The sequence below is a fragment of the Saccopteryx bilineata genome, chromosome 2 (assembly GCF_036850765.1).
Source record: "Saccopteryx bilineata isolate mSacBil1 chromosome 2, mSacBil1_pri_phased_curated, whole genome shotgun sequence".
Classification (NCBI taxonomy): domain Eukaryota; kingdom Metazoa; phylum Chordata; class Mammalia; order Chiroptera; family Emballonuridae; genus Saccopteryx; species Saccopteryx bilineata.
Genome location: NC_089491.1, coordinates 375,310,674 through 375,335,487, shown reverse-complemented (window position 1 = coordinate 375,335,487; position 24,814 = coordinate 375,310,674). Strand labels below are relative to the sequence as shown.

General features: G+C 41.2%; 1 protein-coding gene and 1 non-coding gene across 6 annotated transcripts in view; one reads left to right on the top strand and one right to left on the bottom strand.

Annotated features, from left to right (window-relative positions):
• MED1 (mediator complex subunit 1) overlaps positions 1–24,814 on the bottom strand; it is a 33,369-nt gene that overhangs the window by 5,632 nt on the left and 2,923 nt on the right. For 2 of the 5 annotated variants that reach the window (XM_066263749.1, XM_066263752.1), the window contains exons 2-16: positions 24,655–24,761; positions 21,623–21,701; positions 17,631–17,685; positions 17,394–17,526; positions 16,442–16,470; positions 12,978–13,049; positions 11,243–11,317; positions 9,843–9,916; positions 9,405–9,494; positions 8,543–8,654; positions 7,933–8,057; positions 7,568–7,686; positions 6,198–6,399; positions 2,061–2,156; positions 1,838–1,943 (exon numbers count right to left, since the gene is read on the bottom strand). In XM_066263749.1, coding sequence (XP_066119846.1) covers positions 1,838–1,943; positions 2,061–2,156; positions 6,198–6,399; positions 7,568–7,686; positions 7,933–8,057; positions 8,543–8,654; positions 9,405–9,494; positions 9,843–9,916; positions 11,243–11,317; positions 12,978–13,049; positions 16,442–16,470; positions 17,394–17,526; positions 17,631–17,685; positions 21,623–21,701; positions 24,655–24,761 — 1,474 coding nt within the window. The remainder of the gene's footprint in view (positions 1–1,837; positions 1,944–2,060; positions 2,157–6,197; positions 6,400–7,567; positions 7,687–7,932; positions 8,058–8,542; positions 8,655–9,404; positions 9,495–9,842; positions 9,917–11,242; positions 11,318–12,977; positions 13,050–16,441; positions 16,471–17,393; positions 17,527–17,630; positions 17,686–21,622; positions 21,702–24,654; positions 24,762–24,814) is intronic. The other 3 variants (XM_066263750.1, XM_066263753.1, XM_066263754.1) reach the window with 2 other exon arrangements.
• On the top strand, positions 4,436–4,511 carry TRNAG-ACC (transfer RNA glycine (anticodon ACC)). Its single transcript has one exon. It is a non-coding gene; the product is annotated as a tRNA-Gly (tRNA).

The window sequence follows — 24,814 nt, the reverse complement described above, 5'->3', positions numbered from 1 at the left end:
AACAGAGTTAACATTGCATTCGCTGCTGAATAAAACCAATTTTTCATTAGGTAAAACGGGCTTTAATTTTGCCTGAGATTTAGAAATGTCATCAGAGGTTTGCAGTAATGCAGTTTTTAGGTAAGGCAAATAAACCCAAAGGCAAGAACAGGTCTATGACATGCCAGAGCTTTGGGTAAATTCATTCTAAAAAGAATCTGGACTGGCAGGCAACCTCGTTTTTATTTTTTTTAATAGAGAGACAGAAAGGGGGAGAGAAGCATCAACTCATAGTTGTGTCACTTTTGTTGTTCACTGATTGTTTCTCATACATGACTTGACCGAGGGACTCAAGCCAAGCCAGTGACCCCTTGCTCAAGCCAAAGACCTTAGGATCACGTTGATGAGCCCATGCTCAAGCTGGTGACCTCAGTGCCCCAGGTCAATGCTCTATCTACTGCACCACCACCAGTCAGGCAATCGTCAACCTCTTTTGAAGCACACCCAGAAGACAAACTAACCATAAATAAGAAGCTAAATAATTAGATATCATGAGCTAAAATAAAACTAGCAATAATTAACTCAGTAACAAAATGCCCTCCTTTTGGAGCTTCACATGTGATTAATGGGATATATCATTTATCTTAATTAATGAACCACTAGAAAAATCTCGATCCATCAAGTTCTAAATTTTTTTTTAATTTTTATTTATTCATTTTAGGAGAGAGAGAGAGAAAGAAGAGATAGACAGAAAGAGAGAAAGGGGAGAGGAGCAGGAAGCATCAACTCCCATATGTGACTTAACCAGACAAGTGCAGGGTTTTGAGCCAGCGACCTCAGTGTTCCAGGTCGACACTTTATCCACTGCGCCACCACAGGTCAGGCCAAGTTCTAAATCTTAATGGCTTAGATTACCCCAAAACTATACTGTAAAAAGTGCTACTACTGGTATGAAGCCTTGTTTATTTTTAAAGAAAAACACTTTTTAGCATACAAATTTATATTTACAAACATATTTAAAAACATTCTGCTCTAGAACATGTCAGCAACCTTCCCTAAAGGGCCAGTTAATAACAGTTTAGGCTTTTGAAGATCATATGGTTTCTGCCAAACTACTTTGTCATCCTAGCTCAAAGGCCACAGATACCATGTTCATATCTGTACATTGACAGATATGGCTGTGTTCCAATAAAATTTAATTATAAAACAGTCCACTAAAAACAAACAAACAAACAAAAACAGTCCACTAGTATTTGCTCAAGAAAAATCTCAAAATTACATATTAATGTTTTTGGAAAGCTGACTGGCTCAAGTCTTCTCACATACTGCCACTGACATGTTGTTACATGTTAAAAAGTGACAGGAGGTCCTAGCCAGTAGCTCAGTTGAAGTGTTGTCCTGATATGCCATGGTTGCCGGTTCAATCCCCAGTCAGGGCACATACATTAAACAACCAGTGAATACATAAGTAAGTGGAACAACAAATTGATGTTTCTTTCTCTCTCTCTCTCTCCTCCTCCCTCCTCCCTTTCCTTTTTCTCTCTAAAAATCACTAATTTTTTTTTAAAGTGACAGAGAGGATAAGTGAAAAAAGAGCTGCATCTTATTTCTGCCCTCTCCCTCTTAAAAGAACCCTAATGCTGGGCCTGAAGTTACCTACCTTACTTCCTATTACTCTCATAATGATATTTTAAGAAATCAAAGCTCATATTGCTTTTGAATCTGAAAGCAGAGAAGAGTGAATTTAAAGCAGTGACTAAATACTTTCCTCCTAAATTTCCAATTCACTCTCATACTGAAAAAAAACATCCCTTATACAGCTCTTACTGGGACTGTGATGGAAAAGGGTCAGTGCTACCTTTGAACAACTTTGGCAATGAAGTCATCTGTGCAGATGAGTGCGTCTGACAGCCCCTTGTAGAGTTTACAGCTCACATGTGTTGAGTCCTGCACATCCATTACCACTGAAAGACAAAATGTAGAGGAGGTATTTTAGATAAATTCAACTTGTGACTTTTCTAAAAAAGATAAAGGACCAAACTGCTGCCCTGAGACAGGTGGTAATCACCCATAAAACTCACCACACACCAGGGAATCATTCACAGGATGTTGAAAAGATACACTGAAACGGGACTCTGAGAGGGGACACACTTCAAATTGGAGGAGCCCAGGAGAATCTAAAAGGCAAAGAAAACATCATAAAATAATCAACCAAATTAAGACTTGAGACAAGTAAATAATAATTCTGAAGTTTAAAGAATGAAATTCTTTCTTTCCCTTGGAAACTAAATCCCACACCTACTATATATATCATCCACAAGTATAAGAAGAAATCTGGGCCCTGGCCGGTTGGCTCAGTGGTAGAGTGTTGGCCTGGCATGCAGGAGTCCTGGGTTCGATTCCCAGCCAGGCCACACAGGAGAAGCGCCCATCTGCTTCTCCACCCCTCCCCCTCTCCTTCCTCTCTGTCTCTCTCTTCCCCTCCCGCAGCCAAGGCTCCATTGGAGCAAAGTTGGCCCAGGCGCTGAGGATGGCTCCATGGCCTCTGCCTCAGGCGCTAGAATGGCCTTGGTTGCAACAGAGCAACGCCTCAGATGGGCGGAGCGTCGCCCCCTGGTGGGCATGCTGGGTGGATCCTGGTTGGGCGCATGCGGGAGTCTGTCTAACTGCCTCCCTGTTTCCAACTTCAGAAAAATACAAAAAAAAAAAAAAAAAAAAGAAGAAATCTACTAGTTCATCATAAATACTTCAAAACAAAGTAATTAAATTTCTAGTTTTCTAAATGAAGACATTTAGTCCCTAAATTCTTAAGGACCCTATCTTAAAAGTGAATTCTGGGCCCTAGCTCTTTGGCTCCGTGGTAGAGCATCAAACCGGCATATGGAAGCCCTAGGTTCGATTCCTGGTCAGGGCACACAGGAGAAGCAACCCCAGGCCAGCAACCTCCCATAGCCATAGCTTGATTGAACTGAGCACATTGGCTCCAGGCACTGAGGATGGCTCTGTAAAGCCTCTGCCTCAGGCGCTAAAAATTGCTTGGTTCTCAACATGGGCCCCAGAATGGTAAAGCATTGGCCTCAGACTGGGTTGCTCGGTGGATCCCAGTCAGAGCAAATGGGGGAGTCTCTTATCTCCCACCTTTTCACTTAAAAAATAAAGTAAATAAATAAAAGAATTCTGAATATGAATGTGGCCAAGAGGAAGTCCCTCCTTCTATTTGATAAGCAGACATCCAGAACCATTGCCATAAACCCTGCTTTCTATTAGTGTTTGCAGCTGTTAGCTCAGCTAGTTAGCGAGTCTCTCAATATGTTAAGGTTGTGTCTCTTGATCTCCACTCAGGGAACATACAAGAATCAACCAATGAATGCGTAAATAAATGGAACAATAAGTTGATGTTCTCTCTCTCTATTTTTTTTTTCCTGAAGCTGGAAACGGGGAGAGACAGTCAGACAGACTCCCGCATGCGCCCGACCAGGATCCACCCGGCACGCCCACCAGGGGGCGACGCTCTGCCCACCAGGGGGCGATCTCTGCCCCTCCGGGGCTTCGCTCTGGTTGCAGAGGCCAAAGAGCCATCCCCAGCGCCCGGGCCATCTTTGCTCCAATGGAGCCTTGGCTGCAGGAGGGGAAGAGAGAGACAGAGAGGAAGGAGAGGGGGAGGGCTGGAGAAGCAGATGGGCGCTTCTCCTGTGTGCCCTGGCCAGGAATCGAACCCGGGACTTCTGCACGCCAGGCCGATGCTCTACCACTGAGCCAACCAGCCAGGGCCCCTCTCTCTCTCTCTAAAATGAATCAATAAGTAAAGTTTTAAAATAAATAAATAAAATTATATATTTATGCCAAATAGACACATGTCAAACTATCATATGTTTCTAAGCCAAACTTGCTGGTAGCCCAAAAATAAAGATCACACACTTTCTTGGCAGAAAGCGTCTCTGTAGGACTAACGTAATAACTACTTTACAAAAACCCATTCTTAATTTAAAAAAAAAAATTATTTATTTTTTTTTTTTGAGAAACAGGAAGGGACAGAAATAGAGAGGGAAGGTGAGAAGCATCAACTTTAGTTGCGCCCTGAGCATCCCATAGGTGCCTCGACCAGGGCAAAGCCAGTGTCCCCTTGCTCAGGCCAGCAACTTTGGCCTCAAGCTGGCAAGCAAGCACTGGGATCATGTGGAAGATCCTCCACTCAAGCCATTGACTCCATGCTGACAAGCCCAGGCTCAGAGCCAGCGACCTTGGGGTTTTGAACTGGCGACCTTAGTGTTCTGGGTTGACACTTTATCCACTGCACCACCACCAGTCAGAGCACAAAAATTCATTTTTAGAAGCCCTGAAGCTAGTACTCTATTTCAAATACATGAAATAGAAGAACCATAAGCACACTTGTGTATGCACTCTAAAATTTCTCATTCCTAAAGCAATTCTTATTTCCATAAAAATTATCTCTTGAGCCCTGGCCGGTTGGCTCAGCGGTAGAGCGTCGGCCTACCGTGCGGAGGACCCGGGTTCGATTCCCGGCCAGGGCACACAGGAGAAGCGCCCATTTGCTTCTCCACCCCTCCGCCGCGCTTTCCTCTCTGTCTCTCTCTTCCCCTCCCGCAGCCAAGGCTCCATTGGAGCAAAGATGGCCCGGGCGCTGGGGATGGCTCTGTGGCCTCTGCCTCAGGCGCTAGAGTGGCTCTGGTCGCAACATGGCGACGCCCAGGATGGGCAGAGCATCGCCCCTGGTGGGCGTGCCGGGTGGATCCCGGTTGGGCGCATGCGGGAGTCTGTCTGACTGTCTCTCCCTGTTTCCAGCTTCAGAAAAATGAAAAAAAAAAAAATTATCTCTTGATTTACCTTCCCTGTTTCTTCTTACCATTTGCACTGATATATCTCTATCACTGAAGTGCTTTACAACTAAAGTAAAAAGTAACTATGATTAACTAAAGCAGCCAAAATTCACATCAAAGGTTCTAATAGCATACTGCGTTTGAAAACCACAAGCATTTCAGAATCCTGGGAGAAAAAGAAAATGGTACAAGGCCTTACCCCTTTTTAAACTATATGATTAAATTTTCCAAAGAATGAGGAGAGGAAATATATTCAGGACTAAAAGCACTGTCCTAACAACCTAGAATTTAGATATCAAGAAGTCCTCTCGCCTGACCAGTGGTTGCACAGTGGAGAGAGCACTGACCTGGGATGCTGAAATCCCAGGTTCAAAACCCTGAAGTCACCAGCTTGAGTGTAGGCTCATTGCAGGGTCACTGGCTTGAACCCAAGCTTGCTGGCTTGAGCAAGGGATCACTGGCTTGTCTGGAGCACCCTCAACCCCGTCAAGGCATGTATAAGAAGCAATCAATCAACAACTAAAGCGCTACAACTACAAGTTGATGTTTCTCATCTTTCTCCCTTCCTCTGTCTCTCTCCCTCTACCGCCACAAAAAAATAAGGAAGTCGCCCTGGCCGGTTGGCTCAGCGGTAGAGCGTCGGCCTAGCGTGCGGAGGACCCGGGTTCGATTCCCGGCCAGGGCACACAGGAGAAGCGCCCATTTGCTTCTCCACCCCTCCGCCGCACTTTCCTCTCTGTCTCTCTCTTCCCCTCCCGCAGCCAAGGCTCCATTGGAGCAGAGATGGCCCGGGCGCTGGGGATGGCTCTGTGGCCTCTGCCTCAGGCGCTAGAGTGGCTCTGGTCGCAATATGGCGACGCCCAGGATGGGCAGAGCATCGCCCCCTGGTGGGCAGAGCGTCGCCCCTGGTGGGCGTGCCGGGTGGATCCCGGTCGGGCGCATGCGGGAGTCTGTCTGACTGTCTCTCCCCGTTTCCAGCTTCAGAAAAATGAAAAAATGAAAAAAAAAAAAATAAGGAAGTCCTCTCTTCATACTGCATCCCAAGTTCTACTTTATGTTAAGCTGCCAGGTTTAGGCCCTAAGCCACCCAATTATATCACTGTAGGCAAAGAAAGAGTACAGTAAGTCTGTTGTGAACCTTCCCACCCCCACAAAAAAAAAGTGGTTTCCAAATGCCAATGTATAAATTGGTTCCATCAAATTAAATTGTGGAGCTTAAACTAGATTCCCAATGCTTACCACTGAGGTTCTAATTCAGTTCTTGTGGGTGTGGGAACCAAATATCTGTATTTTTTAAAGTTCTACAGATAATTACATGGGCCACCAATAGAGTTATCAGTTTCCATTTACCAGTAAATATATCAAAAGGAAAGGTAGTACCTTCTTTCAGAATAGTTCTTTTGACACAGCTTCCAATTAGGGTATTATAAGCCACTTGGTGTCTGATCAGATTTAGGATAAGAGGAACCCGGCCAGGGTGCTGAAAGGTGATTTTGCTAATGAGGGTTCCCTGTAGACTTCTGCCATCTGGAAGAGGAGCATCCTTGTTGAGGAAATAGCAGTGCTGCTGACCTGGAAGAGCCTAGGCAAAAAGAACAGAGGAAATTAAAGCTATTTCCTTGCCCACCATACTCCAACCATAAGCTATCAAAAAAAAAAACAACAACCTACACCTCACAACTCGGCAGCAGTTTCTTGGCAAATAATAGAACTCCACTGTGAATTCTTTTGGTCAGCTGATGTTATAAATGCCAATTACTCACTTGGCTGAAAAAACCCTTTTTAATAAATGTTCTGCTAGTGGTTTCCTAACCTTGTTTTAACATAAAAATTGCCTCAGAAATCTGTGTAAAAGAGGTCCCTGAACAATAAGTGAAAAAAATGTATTTTTTTAAAGGTTTTATTCAGTTGGGGGGGGGGTAGGGGAGGGGGAGGAGCAGGAAGCATCAACTCCCATATGTGCCGTGACCAGGCAAGCCCAGGGGGTTTTGAACCAGCAACCTCAGCGTTCCAGGTCGAAATGTTATCCACTGCGCCACCACAGGTCAGGCCAAAATCTGTATTTTTAATAAAACACTCGACAGATAATTATAATGCAGCCAGAATTTGAGAACTTCTACTTTAGACTATCATCAAATATTCCAATAAATTCAAGTGCAGATGAGGTTTTGGAACCTTCCTTAATTAATTAATTCCAGCACTTTCTTCTCTGTATGTACCTGAAGGACGTTTTCAGATTATAAGACAACACTTGAAAAAAGTAAACAATGAGAATGTTTAACACCTACTTATAAGCTTGTAAAAGTTCAGAATACCAATAAGAGACTTTCATCTGAAATGTTTTAAAATAAATTTTATTTATTGATTGATTTTTAGAGAGAGGAGAAAAGAGAAACATCAATTTGTTGTTCCACTCATTTATCCATTTGTTGCTTAAACCTTGTATGTGCCCTAACCGGGGATGAGACTCCTCAACCTTTGAGTGCTGGGACAATGTTCTAACCATCTGAACTACCGGCCAGGGTTCACCTGAAATTTCAACAATGAAATGTTTGTTGTTTCCTGACTTAGAAGCCCATGCTCTTTCTTCAGTATGTTCCAGAGATTTCTGTAATTTCCTGCCTTACTGAGGAAACAGGATACAATTCAGCAGTCCAAAAGAATATTATCTGACCTCACTGACCCCATAAAGGAAGAATCTCATCTTGGGTACCAATCTAACCTACAGCAGTCCACAGGGCTTCACTTACAGCATAAAACCGCATGTTGTGATTCAAAGGTATGGGGTCAGGGTCCTTTGACAGCTCAAACTGAGTGATCAGTTCATACAGGGGTACATAAGTTGGTTGAGTTTCAAACAAAGGAATTCCTGGAAAAAAGATTAATATAATGATCACAAATAAGCTCAAAACGCTGACAGCTCAGTCTTCCCTTTATGACTTTTATTTCATTTATCCATTTATTCAAATAGTACTTTAGTACAAAGGACTATGACATCTAAACCCATCAGTTCTTTTTTGAGGCCTGTAAGGCCAAAAGAGGTCTAAGATAATTTGAATTTGAAGTTTGCATTTCACATTTATAACAAGATTAGCTCTCCATACTGAAAACTCACCTGTGCAGTTCTGAAGTTTCTGAACAAATGCTCTAGATACCGGGATTGGCTGAGGAAATTTCAAGAAGAAACAGGCAGGAAGATCAACACTGTTGGCACTGGTGATTGAGGAGAAGGAGGGGGTCCTTCAACAAGAGAAGGGAGAGGGATGGATTTTGACTTAATATGAAAATGAAAATCTAAACACCCATTCTTAGACATGTTTGTATCATATACACACTTATTCACAAAGCCTATCAAAACTCACTTTGAACTTTATTCCAACTCTTAACAAAACATCCTATTTGTTAACCCTAAAGTATTCAAACATCTATCCTGAAGCATGTTCCAATGTAACTCCAAATCAACATCAGTCCCACGAGAAAAAACAAAGTAATCACTAAACCAGAGGAATTAGCACAGTTCCCTTCTTTCTTAGGACAGAGAATGCGTTCTATGAGCAGACTTCAGAAAGGAACATTAAAATAGGCACTGAAAAAATAAATGAATAAAACAAAAAGCCAATCTCTAGATAGTCAAGTGAGGGAAGAGCCAAGTGAAGATAGTCCTTGTTTCATAACTGGGCTTGAAGTTGAAAAAATATTTTTCTAACCTAGAATATTTAACTTACCATTTGTTGTCAACTGGATGTGACCCCATAATTAATGGTGCAATTGGGAGTTTATACATAGCAGATGTTCCTTCAATTGTCACTGATGCATTCATGCCCAAAGATCGAGGAACTGGGAATAGAAAAGAAAAAGGGTATTCTCCAAAGTAACATAAATGATAAGAATCCTAACATTAAAAAAAGGCTAACTTCTGCATAGTCTGTCAGCCCCATTTTGTTTGTCAGATACTGTAATACCTATATAATTTAGAAATGCTAAAAGTTACCTTTCTAACCAACCAGTATTTCTCTTTTTCTGTAAATAAAACAAAATATAGGGAACAGCACAATCCAAGGAAAATGATGTTTAAAGGCTCACTACTGATATTTACTTATGTTCTCAAATTTCAGAATATATTTAAATAGAATTATAATTATAGGATAATCACTGACTGAAATTACAGGGGAACAAATGAGGTAATAGGCTATTTCTCATTTTGTTTTAGTGTATTAATGTGCAAATACAAAATAACATCCATTATTGTAATTCTTCAGTAAGTTGGCTGATTTCTTCACCTTTAAAGTAATAATTAAAGGGGAATTTTTCAAGTTGGGTGGCTTGTATCTTTTCATTTACTTATTTGCTTATTCAATAGCACTTATTAAGCTTGTATTATGTACGTATGTATGTGTACATATACGTATGTAGGTATGTATGCATATTGTGTGTATGTGGGAGTGTATAAGGTGCAAACTTTGGTAGGGATGGCAAACTCATTAGTCAGTAGCAAACCAAAAAGTACAAGCAGGCCCGGGCAAACTTTTTAAAATATTTTTTGAACACTGAACAAAACCTTCAGTTGCTTTGCAGTTAAAGCCTTACCATTATTCTCATGCAAAATGATTGGAGATGTAGTCTTATCATCCAGCAGGTCAGAAGGAGAAGCATAGTACTTCAAGTTCATTAAATGACCTATGCAAAATAAAACTTATCACTACATCTTTATCAAGTAAGTTACAAATAAAAACATTCCTATTTTTAAAAACCTATATATAAGGAAACAGTTTCACAGATATGAGGACTTGTACTCCAAAGCAGTTTATGAAACATGACAGAAGCAAATATTGCTTCTAGGGGCAACAATTTACAATAAAAAAAAACAAAACTTAGGGAAGGCAGGTGTTAATACCTTGGAATTAAAAATACATAAATGACTGGTAATTTTCTCTCTCTGCTTATAAACCCAAGGAGAAATTTTAGGTAATGACCTCTCAACTAAAATGAGAAAATTTTCTAAATAAACAAAATAGGATCACATACCCCCACTTCTTGGAGTGAGATAGCCAACACTTCCATGAAGAATCTTATCTAAGGGACCAGCATTGGTTGCTTTCCTGCAAGACAAATGATTTATGTCTGCTTGTATTTAAGCTCTGAAGGTATTACTGCACAATGTGAAAACAAGTTCAGCTCTTTTGTAATAATAACTCTGTCCTGTAATTGGGCCTGTAACAATTGTATTTCACCTTCAAAGTGAAGGGATTATTTCTGAGTATACAGCAGTATATACAGGTATTGATCAACTTACGACCTATGCAACTTACGACCATTCGACTTTACGACCACAATCACTAGCTACGACTACTCCGCATCTGGCAGCGCAAGCGTTGCCCAGCTGGGCCTACGACAGTGCGGACCAGCTTCTGGCAGCACTATCTCTGCGTGCACCATTTCAACTGTTATCCCAGACTCGGTACAGCAATTTGTGTTTTGTGTCTTGGATATTTTTCATCAAACCCCTCCCAAGATGCCTACCAAGAGGAAACTGTCTTTGTCTTTGACTTAAAGATTTTTATAACATCATTTCACAGTACTGTACATATAGCCTACTCACGACCAAATGGTGTTACGACTGGTTTGTCAGAACCAATCGTGGCCGTAAGTCGAGCACTAGCTGTAGTGTGGTGGACAAAAAGTTACAACTAGACTATTATTTATTAGATGGGAGGCCAGGTTTGAAAAGTCTTCAAATAAAACCTCTGGAATACTAACCAACAACTTAGGGAAACTGACACTCAGAAAATGGAATGCAATCATTTTGGTAGTGAAAGGAGATGGATGAGATATATGTATAATATAGGTAAAATACACATGTATTATAATATACATCTGTCATATAGATATATACAAGGTGGGGCAAAAGTAGGTTTACAGTGAGTTACTATTAATTATTGTATTATTTTCCATACAAACAACTATAAACCTACATTTTTAGTGAGAGGAGGGAAGGCAGAGACAGACTCCAACATGTGCCCCGACCCAGATCCACCCGACAAGCCCGCTAGGGGGCGATGCTCTGCCTGTCTGGGGCCCTTGCTCCATTGCAACTGGAGCCATTTTTGTGCCTGAAGCAGAGGCCATGGAGCCATCCTCAGGGCCTGAGGCCAACTCGTTCTAATGAAGACATGGCTGCAGGAGGGGAGGAAAAGAGAGAGAAGCGAGAGGAGGAGGAGTGGAGAAGCAGATGGGCGCTTCTCCTATGTGCCCTGGCCAGGAATTGAACCTGGGACATCCACACACTGGGCCAGCGCTCTACCACGGAGCCAACTGGCCAGGGCTATAAACCTACTTTTGCCCAACCCTAGTAACCCCCTATATGAAAAGCTTTAAGAGCAAGATACCGAGAAGGGTCATAGAATTCACACCTTAATCAATCTTACCAATACATGACTGCCATTTTAGATAGATCCTGTTCTAAGGATTGGAGAGCCAAGTACATTTTAGTCTTCAGTTTGCTAGAAAGTAGATGAAGATAAAAGAGTTAAACAGTTAAAAAATATACATACATGCATGCACACAACATTAATACAGAAAGACTAGAGGGGCAAGTCTATATTAGAGACAACTAAAATATCCATTTTTTAAAAAACTTTTAAAATGTTTTTTTTTTTCATCTATACTGATCTGCCTGACAGGATAGCTCTGTTGGTTAGAGCATCATCCCAATACACCAAAATTGTGAGTTCCATCGCCAGTCAGGGTACAGACAGGAACAGATCAATGGTTCTCTCTTTCTCTCTCTATCCCCCCTTTCCGCTCTCTCTGAAAGTCAAGCAATACATTTAAAAAAAATAAAAATCCATAGTGATCTATCAAAGCTAATTTTTACCTCTATTTAAAAGAGCCAAGCAGGTTAACAGAATCCCAAGTAGGATTAAAAGTAAAAACGACAAGCCAGTCTACAACAACTAATTTCTTTTTTCTTTTTTTTTCTTTTTTTTTTTTTACTGATTTCAGCGAGAGAAGAAGAGAGAGACAGGAACATCAATCTGTTCCTGCATGTGCCCTGATTAGGGATACAACAGCAACCTCTGTGCTTTGGTACGAAGCTCTAACCCAGTGGTTCTCAACCTTTCTAATGCCGTGACCCCGCAATACAGTTCCTCATGTTGCGGTGACCCCAAACCAAAAAACAAGTTTGGTGGCTACTTCATAACTGTAATTTTGCTACAGTTATGATTCGGAATGTAAATACCTGATATGCATTATGTATTTTCCGGTGGCTTTAGGCGACCCCACTGGGGTCACGACCCACAGGTTGAGAACCACTGCTCTAACCAGCCAAGCTATCCAGCCAGGGCACAACTAATTTCTTTTCAGCCCATAAATTAGTATGTTGAAGATATTCAAGTATCATAGTCTCTTTTAGCATGACAATCAATTAGTGCAGATATTATTTAAAATATGAAAAAAACATGAAGTTAGAGGCTCTGGCCAACTAACTCAGTTGGTTAGAGTGTCATCCCAAAACACCAACATTGCAAGGTCGATTCCTGGTTAGGGTAACAAATGGCAAGTGACCTAGAAATGTAAAACTAAGTAGAACAAAAAACTAATGCTTTTCTCTGTCCCTTTCTCTCTCCCTTCCTCTCTCTGTCAATTTTTTAAAAAATCATTTTTAAAACATAGTGTTGGAAGCTGAGCTATAAATTGCCAATATTAGAAATCACAAACGAGATAGGGCAAAATATTTGGCAAATTTCTAAACGCAAAACAGTTTATAGTTCCTAGCTGTTTGGCTCAGTGGATAGAGCGTCAGCCTGGTGTGTAGATGTCCCAGGTTCAATCCCCCATTCAGGGCACACATGAGAAGTGACCACCTGTTTTTCTTTCCCTCCTTCTCCCTCTTCTCTCTCTCTTCCCCTCGCAACCAGTGGCTCCACTGGTTCAAGCATCTGCCCCAGGCACTGAGGATAGCTTGGCTGGTCCAAGCATCAGCCTTGGGCACACTAAAAATAGCTTGGTTAATTCGAGCATCAGCCCCGGACAGGGCTACTGGGTGGATCTATCTCCCCTCCATTCACTTAAAAAAACAAAAAACAAAACAAAGAAAAAGATTTACAGATTTATACTTATTTCCAACAAAAGCAAAAAAAAAAAAATAGAAATACTTACTTGTCTCCTGGAAGATTATAAAGATTAACAAGACCCTTAAGGTGCTTAGAAAATTCATCAAAATTTTTTTCCCTATAAGGAGTTCAGGGAAGAGGGATGAGGGAGGAGAATAAAACATAATTACTACACAATCTTAATAGTAAAGTGCTAAAAATCATGGCTGTATAAAACTAATTTTCATAGTTTGCTGTACTCTTTTTTTCCCCCAGCCAGTTTTCTAGAATCAATCAAAAGCAACAAAAGAAAATAAAATGTTTTCCTTTCTCTGCCCATTTTTCTGGAGAAGGTGCTAATAAGCAGTACAAAAGATAGTCAATGCCTGACCAGGTGGTGGCACAGTGGATAGAGTGTCGGACTGGGATGTGGAAGACCCAGGTTCGAGACCCCGAGGTTGCCAGCTTGAACGCGGGCTCACCTGGTTTGAGCAAAAGCTCACCAGCTTGGACCCAAGGTTGCTGGCTCGAGCAAGGGGTTACTCGGTCTGCTGAAGGCCCGCGGTCAAGGCACATATGAGAAAGCAATCAATAAACAACTAAGATGTCGCAACACGCAATGAAAAACTAATGATTGATGCTTCTCATCTCTCTGTTCCTGTCTGTCTGTCCCTGTCTATCCCTCTCTGACTCTGTCTCTATAAAAAAAAAAAAAAAAGGCCCTGGCTGGTTGGCTCAGCGGTAGAACGTCAGCCTGGCATGCGGAGGACCCGGGTTCGATTCCCGGCCAGGGCACATAGGAGAAGCGCCCATTTGCTTCTCCACCCCCACTCCCTCCTTCCTCTCTGTCTCTCTCTTCCCCTCCCGCAGCCAAGGCTCCATTGGAGTAAAGATGGCCTGGGCGCTGGGGATGGCTCCTTGGCCTCTGCCCCAGGCGCTAGAGTAGCTCTGGTGCGGCAGAGCGACGCCCCGGAAGGACAGAGCATCGCCCCCTGGTGGGCAGAGCTTCGCCCCTGGTGGGCGTGCCGGGTGGATCCCAGTCGGGCGCATGCGGGAGTCTGTCTGACTGTTTCTCCCCGTTTCCAGCTTCAGAAAAGCACACACAAAAAAAAAGATAGTCAAAAAAGGCCTGATAATTTTATATAAATTTGTTATGTAATTTTCTCCTAAGTAATGAAATTTGGTTTAAATAAATCTTTTCCTTTTTCTCTTAATTCATAACCAAGATGACTGGATATCGTGAGGGGAAAAACCAACTTTTGATTGGAGGAAATGGAAGTAAATAAATTTAGATAGAACACTTGTGGGTATATGGAAACAAAAACGGTGAGAATAAATGAGCACTAGGAGAGAGATAGTAGGATAACCTACAGAAAAAGGGATGGGTACTGTGGAGGCAAACCATATATTCTCAAGTTCTTATGACTAGATCTACTATAGAAAAAATAAAAGTACTAATAAGACCCATGGCTTTCTAGAACCAAATAGTCAAGACTTGGATTCTTAGTTAAATGGGCTTTTGTAGGCAGGGTTAGGAATCTAACACAACTCAACAATTCTCTATATCTTTTTTCAAACTTTAAAAATATTGTCTCTTGAAAGCTAAATTGCTCTGACAATGTCAAATACTTGGTCAGGCATTTATTGAACCCTTACTGCTAGAAGTGCCATGAAGACAGTAAAAAGACACAGGAACAGCAGCAAATCTATTCCCGACCTTAAAATTACAGTCTATACAAAGTGACTAAAGTATCAGGTATAAATGCTGTTATTCTTTCTGAGGTTCCCCCTTCCAGACATGCTCACAAATTAACTTTAGAACACCACTAGTTCATAAATTGGAGCAGTCTCCTACTTCAGATTAGAACCAGAAATACTGGCTTGATAGATTAAGCCAATGTCAACTTTTCTGGAGAAAGGTGGTAACAAAGCTTTGCTATAATTATTGATTCAATTAAATCATAAAAAGGTTATTTTTCATGTTGCATTTCAACTTTTTTAAAGCTGGTTCAAATTTGGTGCATTTGGCTATAAGCACATTAAACTGATCACTAAAAAGTATGAGTATGGCCCTGGCCAGTTGGCTCAGTGGTAGAGCGTCAGCCTGGCGTGCGGGGGACCTGGGTTCAATTCCCGGCCAGGGCACATAGGAGAAGCGCCCATTTGCTTCTCCACCCCCACCTCCTTCCTCTCTGTCTCTCTCTTCCCCTCCTGCAGCCAAGGCTCCATTGGAGCAAAGATGGCCCGGGCACTGGGGATGGCTCCTTGGCCTATGCCCCAGGCGCTAGAGTGGCTCTGGTCGCGGCAGAGCGATGCCCCAGAGGGGCAGAGCATCGCCCCCTGGTGGGCAGAGCTTCGCCCCTGGTGGGCGTGCTGGGTGGATCCCGGTCGGGCGCATGCGGGAGTCTGTCTGACTGTCTCTCCCCGTTTCCAGCTTCAGAAAAATACAAAAAAAAATAATAAATAATTATGAGTATAAAACTTAATACCTCAATATTACCACCCTTTCTAAGACATCTCCATGTAGCACCTGAAAACTTCACTATATTTAAAACATAAAACTGATATAATGACTTTCTCAAATTCCCAGAAAGTTTAATTCTGGGTTTAAATTCAAGTATGGAAATTTCTACTCAATTCAAAAAGAAAAGGTAAGCCAGGAGGAAAAAAAACATGAACTGCTAACAGATTCCTCAAGCATAGCACTAGGCCAGTGGTCGGCAAACTCATTAGTCAACAGAGCCAAATATCAACAGTACAACAATTGAAATTTCTTTTGAGAACCAAATTTTTTAAACTTAAACTATATAGGTAGGTACATTGTTGGGTTGTTATTAACTTAATTAGGGTACTCCTAAGCTGGCCTTTATGCCCACTCGTGGTATTTTGTGGAAGAGCCACACTTAAGGGGCCAAAAAGCCACATGTGGCTCCCGAGCCACGGTTTGCCAACCACTGTACTATACTATCTATGAGGGGAGTTTATCACACATGACTTAAAGGTAAAACAACTTTTCGCAAAATTAAAGTGTAGAAAGTACTTTTTATGGAAAGAATCAATTTTTTCAAGCATTCTATGATTCAATTAGATGCTATTTATTTTTGCTACATACAGAATCCCAAAGGCTAGATCAGTAGTTCTCAAACAAGTGATTTTTGCCCTCCAAGGGACATTTGACAGTATCTGGAGATATTTTTGATTGTCACAACTCAGGAGATATTACTGGTAACTAGCAGAGGGAGACCAAGTATGCTGTTAAACATCCTACAATGCACAGAGCAGCTCCTTGGTCAAAGAGTTTTCCAATTTCAAATTGTCCAATACTGCCAAAGTTGAGAAACCCTGAGCTAGATGAGTAAGGTAAGATATCAAGCTAAGTCAGTTCTGAAAGCAAACAAGTATAGACTCTGAACACTTATGACCCAAGAAAATAAATTTGTTCCTCAGGAAGATAACTTTTGACCATCCCTAAAACCTAGCTATAATGTACAGTGTTCTCTGCCATTACCAAGGTAGAGGTCATTTGCTCACCTTAGCTGCTGTACAAGTTCTGGACAGCTCTGAAATTAAAGAAATTATGTTAAAACAAACTACTTTAAGACCATTGAAGACACCAATAATTTTTCTCTTATTAGCAGCACATGCTTTATAACAAAAACATTAAAACTATAGAAGGTCCTTATTATTAAGGTAACAAAAAGCATCTTCTTTCTACTTGGTAAATAAACCATGGGGCTAGCATGGGAAATGAAAAATCAAAATATATGAAATAGTTTATAAAAGAATCAACTTTCAGTAGCTTGTTTAAAACATTAGGACCTCTCTTGAATGCCATTTTTAGAATCCCTGTACAGCTGTCTAGTTATACACATTTTGGATTCATCTCTTTTATAGGGTTTTTCAGAGACATAAACTATACACAAGATTATCTGTCCATCTTGATTATAAGTTCTTTGAGGAAAGGAACTTCATTATTTATCTCTGAATTCCCAGCACCTATTTTCAGTTGCAGCTAATGTAGTTTATACAAAATGGAAAAGTTTCCTCTGGTGTTTGCACTTATCAAAGCTTCTGGATGATGTCAGAGATGGACCCGTGTTACTCTAAATTCCTCTATGGTGGCTCATGAGAAAAATCTAAACCCAAGCTATTTCAAACCCCAACAATTCATTTTAAAATTAATGTCCCTGCAGCCCTCAGTCCTACAGAATCCTGAATTCTGCCAACAAATGCATAAGTTTGGAAGATAACCCTGAACTACAAAAGGGAGTGTTGCCCCACTGACACCTTGATGTTAGCCTTGTAAGACCTGAACAGAGAGAGAATCCAAATGAGCCTATGTCAGGACTTCTGACACAGAGAACTATGAAATAATATATAGGTGTTGTTTTAAATTGCTAAAAATAAATAAATGATAAATAAATAAAATTAATGTCCCTACAGTAAAACCCACAGAGTCCCGTGAAATATCAACAACACATACCACAGGATTCTCCCCATGGTGAGCCACTTTTACATCACAAAGCTGTCCTGCAGGATCTAACTGCACCTCCACATAGAACATATCTGACGTGATGTAACATTCAGTGCCACTGGCACTGAGATGAGAGCCCAGTCTAGCAGGAACAAATCAAAACAAAAATTAATAGAAGACACATAAATAAAGCCACCCAGAGTCAACACTAAGTTAAACATTGCTACTAAGAGATAGTCTACTTACCCATTCTGTCTTGCTATAGACTCCAAACGGTCAGTCATTGCTGGTAAAGATGTTACTATGAAAAGGTGAAAAAAGGAAATCACAAAGGATGCTCCAAATTACCTTAAATTGTATTCTTCAAAGACACAAACAGCCACCTGACCAGGCAGTGGCACAGTGGATGGAGCGTCGGACTGGGATGCAGAGGACCCAGGTTCGAGACCCCGAGGTCGCCAGCTTGAGCGCAGGCTCACCTGGTTTGAGCAAAGCTCACCAGCTTGGACCCAAGGTTGCTGGCTTAAGCAAGGGGTTACTTGGTCTGCTGTAGCCCCACGGTCAAGGCACATATGAGAAAGCAATCAATGAACAACTAAGGTGTCTCAACGAAAAACGAATGATTGATGCTTCTCATCTCTCTCTGTTTCTGTCTGTCCCTATCTATCCCTCTCCCTGACTCTGTAAAAAACAAAACAACAACAACAACAAAAAAAGACACAAACAGCCCTGGCCGGTTGGCTCAGTGGTAGAGCATCAGCCTGGCATGCAGGAGTCCTGGGTTCGATTCCTGGCCAGGGCACACAGGAGAAGCGCCCATCTGCTTCTCCACCCCTCCCCCTCTCCTTCCTCTCTATCTCTCTCTTCCCCTCCCACAGTCAAGGCTCCACTGGAGCAAAGTTGGTCCGGGCGCTGAGGATGGCTCCATGGCCTCTGCCTCAGGCATTAGAATGGCTCTGGTCACAACAGAGCAACACCCCAGATGGGCAGAGCATCGCCCCCTGTGGGTATGCCAGGAGGATCCCTGTCTGGCAGATCCCGGTCGGGCGCATGCGGGAGTCTGTCTGACTGCCTCCCCGTTTCCAACTTCATAAAAATACAAAGACACAAACAATCTGAGGAGTAGATCCATCCTTTCAAAGCAGTAAACACATTGAATAGTTGGAATGCTTATAATTTGCACAAAGATCACCGGTAAGGGTTAGCTGTTACCTATACAGCAATAAGGGTTAAAAAAAAATCTGTTTGAAAATACATACTATTGGACCTTTCTCCTCTCCCTTTTTCATTACTCATTTAAGACAAGTTATCTTTAATTTAAAAACACAGTCATATCTGCTAGTGCTTGAATAAAGAAGATTAACATTAAAACCAATATAAAAACAGGTGCTCCCGCCTGACCAGGCGGAGATGCAGTGGATAGAGCATTGGACTGGGATGCGGAGGACCCAGGTTTGAGACCCCGAGGTCGCCAGCTTGAGTGCAGGCTCATCTGGCTTGAGCGAAGAAAAAAAAAAAAAAGCTCACCAGCTTGAACCCAAGATCACTGGCTCGAGCAAGGGGTTACTTGGTCTGCTGAAGGCCTGCGGTCAAGGCCCCTTAGTTGTTCATTGATTGCTTTGTTTGCGGAGAAAGCAATCAATGAACAACTAAGGAGTCCCAACAAAAAACGAATGATTGATGCTTCTCATCTCTCTCTGTTCCTGTCTGTCTGTCCCTATCTATCCCTCTCTCTGACTCTCTCTCTGTCCCTGTAAAAAACAAAACAAAAAAAACCAAAAGGCCCTGTCGGTTGGCTCAGTGGTAGAGCGTCGGCCTGGCATGCAGGAGCCCCGGCCTCGATTCCCGGCCAGGGCACACAGGAGAAGCGCCCATCTACTTCTCCACCCCTCCCCCTCTCCTTCCTCTCTGTCTCTCTCTTCCCCTCCCACAGCCAAGGCTCCATTGGAGCAAAGTTGGCCCGGGCGCTGGGGATGGCTCTGATTGCGGAAGAGCGACGCCCCAGATGGGCAAAGCATCACCCCCTGGTGGGCATGCTGGGTGGATCCCGGTCTGGCACATGCAGGAGTCTTGTCTGACTGCCTCTCCGTTTCCAACTTCAGAAAAATAAAAATAAATAAATAAATAAAAAACAAAAAACAGGTGCTCCCTCTTAGAAGCACATCCACACCTTTCTTCCTTCTCAGGCATGAATCTCATAAATGCTTAAGAGTTTCCACAAGACTTGCAACCAGGAGAGCAATGGGCAGCATCAGTTTGTCCCAAGCTAAAACCCTGAATCTATCTCCAAGGCCTCTTTGACTTCCGGTCAGTTAAAGCAGCCCCACCTATGCTCATTTCTTTCCTATAACATTTCTAGAGAGCCAAAGCAGCCCCACCTAGATTCTCTCCTGTTGCTTCTTCTATCCTAAGTCCTTCCTTGTTTCACTCTCCCTAGCTTTAAAAAACACACTTTCAAAAAATAAAAACCCAACTCAAATGTCTATATCAACATTATTATTTGCAATAGCCAAAAGGTGGAAATAACCCATGTGTCCATCAGTGGATGCATAAACAAAATGTAGTATACACATACAATAAAATATTATTCAGCTTTCTTAATGTTAAAGGAAGGAAATTCTGGGCCCTGGCCAGGTAGCTCAGTGGACCAAGTGTTGGCCCAGCACACCTAGGTCGTGTCAATTCTGGTTAGGGCACACATGGAAGCCAAACAATGAGTACACAACTAACTGGAACTAAGTGGAACAAGTTGATGTCTCTCTCTTCACCCCCTCCTCTGCTTCCTCTTTCTCTTATCAATGGAAAAAGTAAAAAAAAAAAAAAAAAAAAGGAAATTCTAGTACATGCTACAAGATGGATGAACCTTGAAGACATTATGCTAAGTGAAATAAGCCAGTCACAAAAGGACAAATACTGCCTGACCAGGCGGTGGCGCAGTGGATAGAGCATCAGACTGGGACATGGAGGACCCAGGTTTGAGATCTCAAGGTCGCCAGCTTGGGTGCCGGTTCATCTGGTTTGAGCAAAAAGCCCACCAACTTGGACACAAGGTCGCTGGCTTGAGCAAGGGGTCAGTTGGTCTGCTGAAGGCCCACAGTCAAGGCACATATGAGGAAGCAATCAATGAACAACTAAGGTGTCGCAACGCACAACGAAAAACTAATGATTGGTGCTTCTCATCTCTCCGTTCCTGTCTGTCTATCCCTCTCTCTGACTCTCTCTCTGTCTCTGAAAAAAAAAAAAGAAAAAAAAAGGACAAATACTTTACAATTCCACTAATATGAATAGTCAAATTCTTACAGACAGAAAAGTGAATGGTGGCTGCCAAGGGGTTTAGGAGAGGGGATGAGAAGTTATTGGTTAATGGGTACAGAGTTTCAATTTGGAAAGATGGAAAAGTTCTGGAGATGAATGGTGATTATGGTTGCATAACAATGTGAATGTACTTAATGCCAATGAACTGTACATTTAAAAATGGTTAAGATGGTAAATTTCATGTGATGTATATTTTACCACAATTTCAAGCTCGTGATTTAAACTTTACGTTTGCTTTTCTGAAAACATTGTCCATAAACACAGTAAAAATCATTTAGCATTAAAATGTCCATTTTCTTATTGAGAATTAGAAGAAAACATGTAAAGGGAAAAAAAGAACTTTTCCCTGCTATTCAGCTATGCTTCCTCAATTATCTTTTTGAGTCTCTATCAGCCTCCAAAGTAGGACTAAAATAAATGTTACAAAAGTTCAGTTAATCCTGACTCGTGGTGGTGCAGTGGATAGTGTGTTAACCTGGGGTGCTGATGACTCAGGTTCGAAACCCCAAGGTCACCACTTTGAGCGTGGGCTCACCAGCTTGAGTGCAGGGTCGCCAGCTTGAGTGTAGGATCACAAATATGATCCCACTGGCCTGAAGCCCAAGGTCACTGGCTCAGGTGGAGCATCCTCCCCGCCCCCTGCCCCATCAAGCCACATATGAGAAGCAATCAATGAACAACTGAAGCGACACAACTACGAGTTGATGCTTCTCATCTCCCTTCCTGTCTGTCTCTTTCTTTCTCTTGCAAAACAAAAACAAAAGTTCAGTTAAGAGCTCATCTCAATTCCATAATGAAAGCAAAACCCAACACCTAGCATAGAAAGTTGACCTATCTCAATTTACATTTCTAGTGTAAGTGTAAAATATTCATCTTAAACATGGGGGTTAAGAAATCAGCGTATTTCAAGGATGATTACAAACCTTTGAGAGCTTTCTGCAGTGTCTCCAAACAGCTGACCAAATGTTGGTGCCCTCCAGAACTCATCACCACCCTCTTCTCCTGTATTAAGTGGGAAAACATTCGAGGTAAAAATTAACCAAGCCAACAGTGTTTCAGATAAAAATACATATTATCCTAGTAGTAATACTTCAGGATAGTTATAGACTATATTCTCTATATACTCTAGTAATAGACTTTTTAAAAATATACATTTAACTGTTACTCTGTCCATCCAGGCAACGGAGGAAGGTTCATATAGTACATGGACACATCCATATCCATATATGTGAAGGTAGGGAAAGATATTCCCAGATCTAAAATAAGATAATCCTCAGGGAAAAATTAGAAAAAATAATCAAAATGTAATAAATGAGATCAGCCTCCTATAGAAGTAACTACATTCTAAGATCTACTCAGTTAAACAGGGTATCTCACAAGATTTGGCAATTTCCCAAATCTAACCAGACGATTTGTATGTACTCTAAACAATACATCCACACTGTAGTCACAGTAAACTGACTCTTAAGAACAGATTATCTGGTCCAGAAAAGGGATTCCCAAAGAGAAAAAAAAATTTGGCATAATTTTTCTAACCCTATCCAGAGAAGAAGCTTTTTCCTTGGCATAACATTCCAATCCTCAGAAATGTGAGCAGTTTTATGATACAAGGATAGTTTTTCAGGCTTTCTCATGCCCTAAATTTATTTCTCTTTGCTCTAATTCCAACCTCACAAAACAAACATCTGATGAAATAATAATCTGGCTTCTCTGGTACCTTGAATAGATAATAGAGTGCTCTGGACAATGGATACCAGTACTTTGGTAACTGGAAAGATAGACCCTCTGTTGTAAACAAATAAATTGGCATTCTGATTTACATGTTTATCTACTAATCTGAGATTTTACTAGTATGTGAGTTGTTGAAAACAGTTCAAAATCTTAATATACCAATAAAATTATGTTTCTGAATCAGCAAAAGTGAAAAGTAGACAGTGGAAATTATGGTGACCAAACCAATGCACTGGTACCCAAAGGAAAATAAGGGTCTAAGTAACCCTCTGAAATTCTTTTATCTCATGATGTCTCTCTAATCACAATATCATTTATATATAACATATTCCAAACTAGAACATGGCTGCCTTATAGTATAAAAATGACAACCTCTGAATTCCCAGACTGTAAAAATTGCCTCTTTTATTTAAAACATTTTAATACCTTTTATGTACACAACCCTGAGCCAGAAGATACACATGCATTTGTAAAATTTAGTTACAGAAATATTTTAGCAACATGACACTTTAATATCCATGATCTGATTTGATTCTTACAACAGAACTACAGCAGGTCCTCAAATAACTTTGTCTCATTAGGTTGATGAGAAAAAAAAAATCGATTCTTGGTTGGGGCCACCGTCTCTGTGGAGTTCACACATTCTGCCATGTCTGTGTGGGTTTTCTCTGGGTACTCTGGTTTCCTCTCTCACCCCAAAGACATGCACATCAGGTTAACTGCCATGTCTAAATTGTCCCAATCTGACTGAATGTTTGAGTGTGTGTGTATCCCGTAATGGAGTGGCATGTTGTCCAGGGTGGGTTCCTACCTTGCTCCCTGAACTGCCAGGATAGGCTGTGGCCACCCAAGACCCTGAACTGGAATAAACAGGTTGGAAAATAATTATCTTATTTGTTTTCATTACTATTTCTTAAATGTATGTATAATTCACATTTATTTCATGTTTAATATTAGAAGTGGCTTGGGTCTTTATTTAGAAGTTCAGTGAGGTTTCTGTGACAAGAACTATGCCATAGGAACATTTACCCTTGTATGTGTCAATAAGCTTATGGTAATATTGGTTTCACGATACATCATTTTGCTTAAAGTTAGTTTCCAAGAACCTATCAACGTTAAAGTAAGGGCTTAATGTATGTGGAAAAGCAAATTGGTATTGTGTGCCTCTTTCCAGATGAGAAAACTGAAACACAGAGATATTAAGTAATTTGTCCAAGGTCATGTAAGTAGTAAACACTGGTGTCAAGCCTAAAATACAGTTCTTTTGACAGCAAATTCGGGGGGGGGGGTTGTTTGTTTTTTAAGATTTTATTAATTTTAGCGACAGAGAAGAGAAGAGAAGAGAAATAGCAGGTGGTGGGGGAGGAAAAGGAAGCATCAATTCATAGTAGCTGCTTCTTGTATGTACAAGCCCAGAGTTTACAAACTGGCGACCTCAGCATTTTAGGTTGATGCTTTATCCACTGCACCACCACAGGTCAGGCAAGTTCAGTTCTTTTGCTAGTGCTATACTGACATGATCATATTAAACACTAATAAATCTAAACTGAAATTACTCTGGACCCAAAAATTTGATGGCAAGAAGAGGGTACTTTTATTGAAGTATAACATGTATACAATTTTGAAGAGATCCATGAATTATCACCCATATACTATTGTCCAGGTGAAATTATAGAAGTAAAGTTTTCCTACATCACTTGAATACCACAGAAATCATATGGATGAATTTTTAACATTCAGTCCCCCTCCCTCCACCAACTCCCTATCTTCCATTTAACTAAGAGCTCAACATACTGGTGAATGATTCAGGACGGAATAGCAGTACTAAAGAAAGAAGTTGACGGAATAAACAGGTGAAACTAATTACGAATGAATTGCAAACTCAACTCCTAGGATAGATACAGTGAAAGTACTACTACATTATTATCAAGGAGTTTGACAGGAAGCGAAGAATAAACGTCTCTATCCCAGTCTATCATGTGTGTCTCTTATTGGTGTACTTTTTAGCACCTTTGCCTAAAGTACCCCAGTGTGCTATAACTCACGATTTACACAATTTTATAAATATATCTCCTTAGGTAGTCTTTTAAAACACCAGAGTACATGGTGGCTATCAACTTTATGATAAATAGGATTAATGACATTATAATAGCTAGTTTGAAAAATTCAACACAGGGAGCTTAGCTTATTAAATAAGTATCACAGCACACATCACAATCCTCACCATGACTTGACGTACAAGCTTAATGGTTTCACTCCAAGGTCTATTTTGGTTAAATTTTGCATGGAGCCGTTCCAAGAGAGAACTCATCTTACTCAGCTTTTCTGACTCTACGATATAAATCAGAAGACATTGTTAGAAACCCTTCTTTCAAGACCTTACA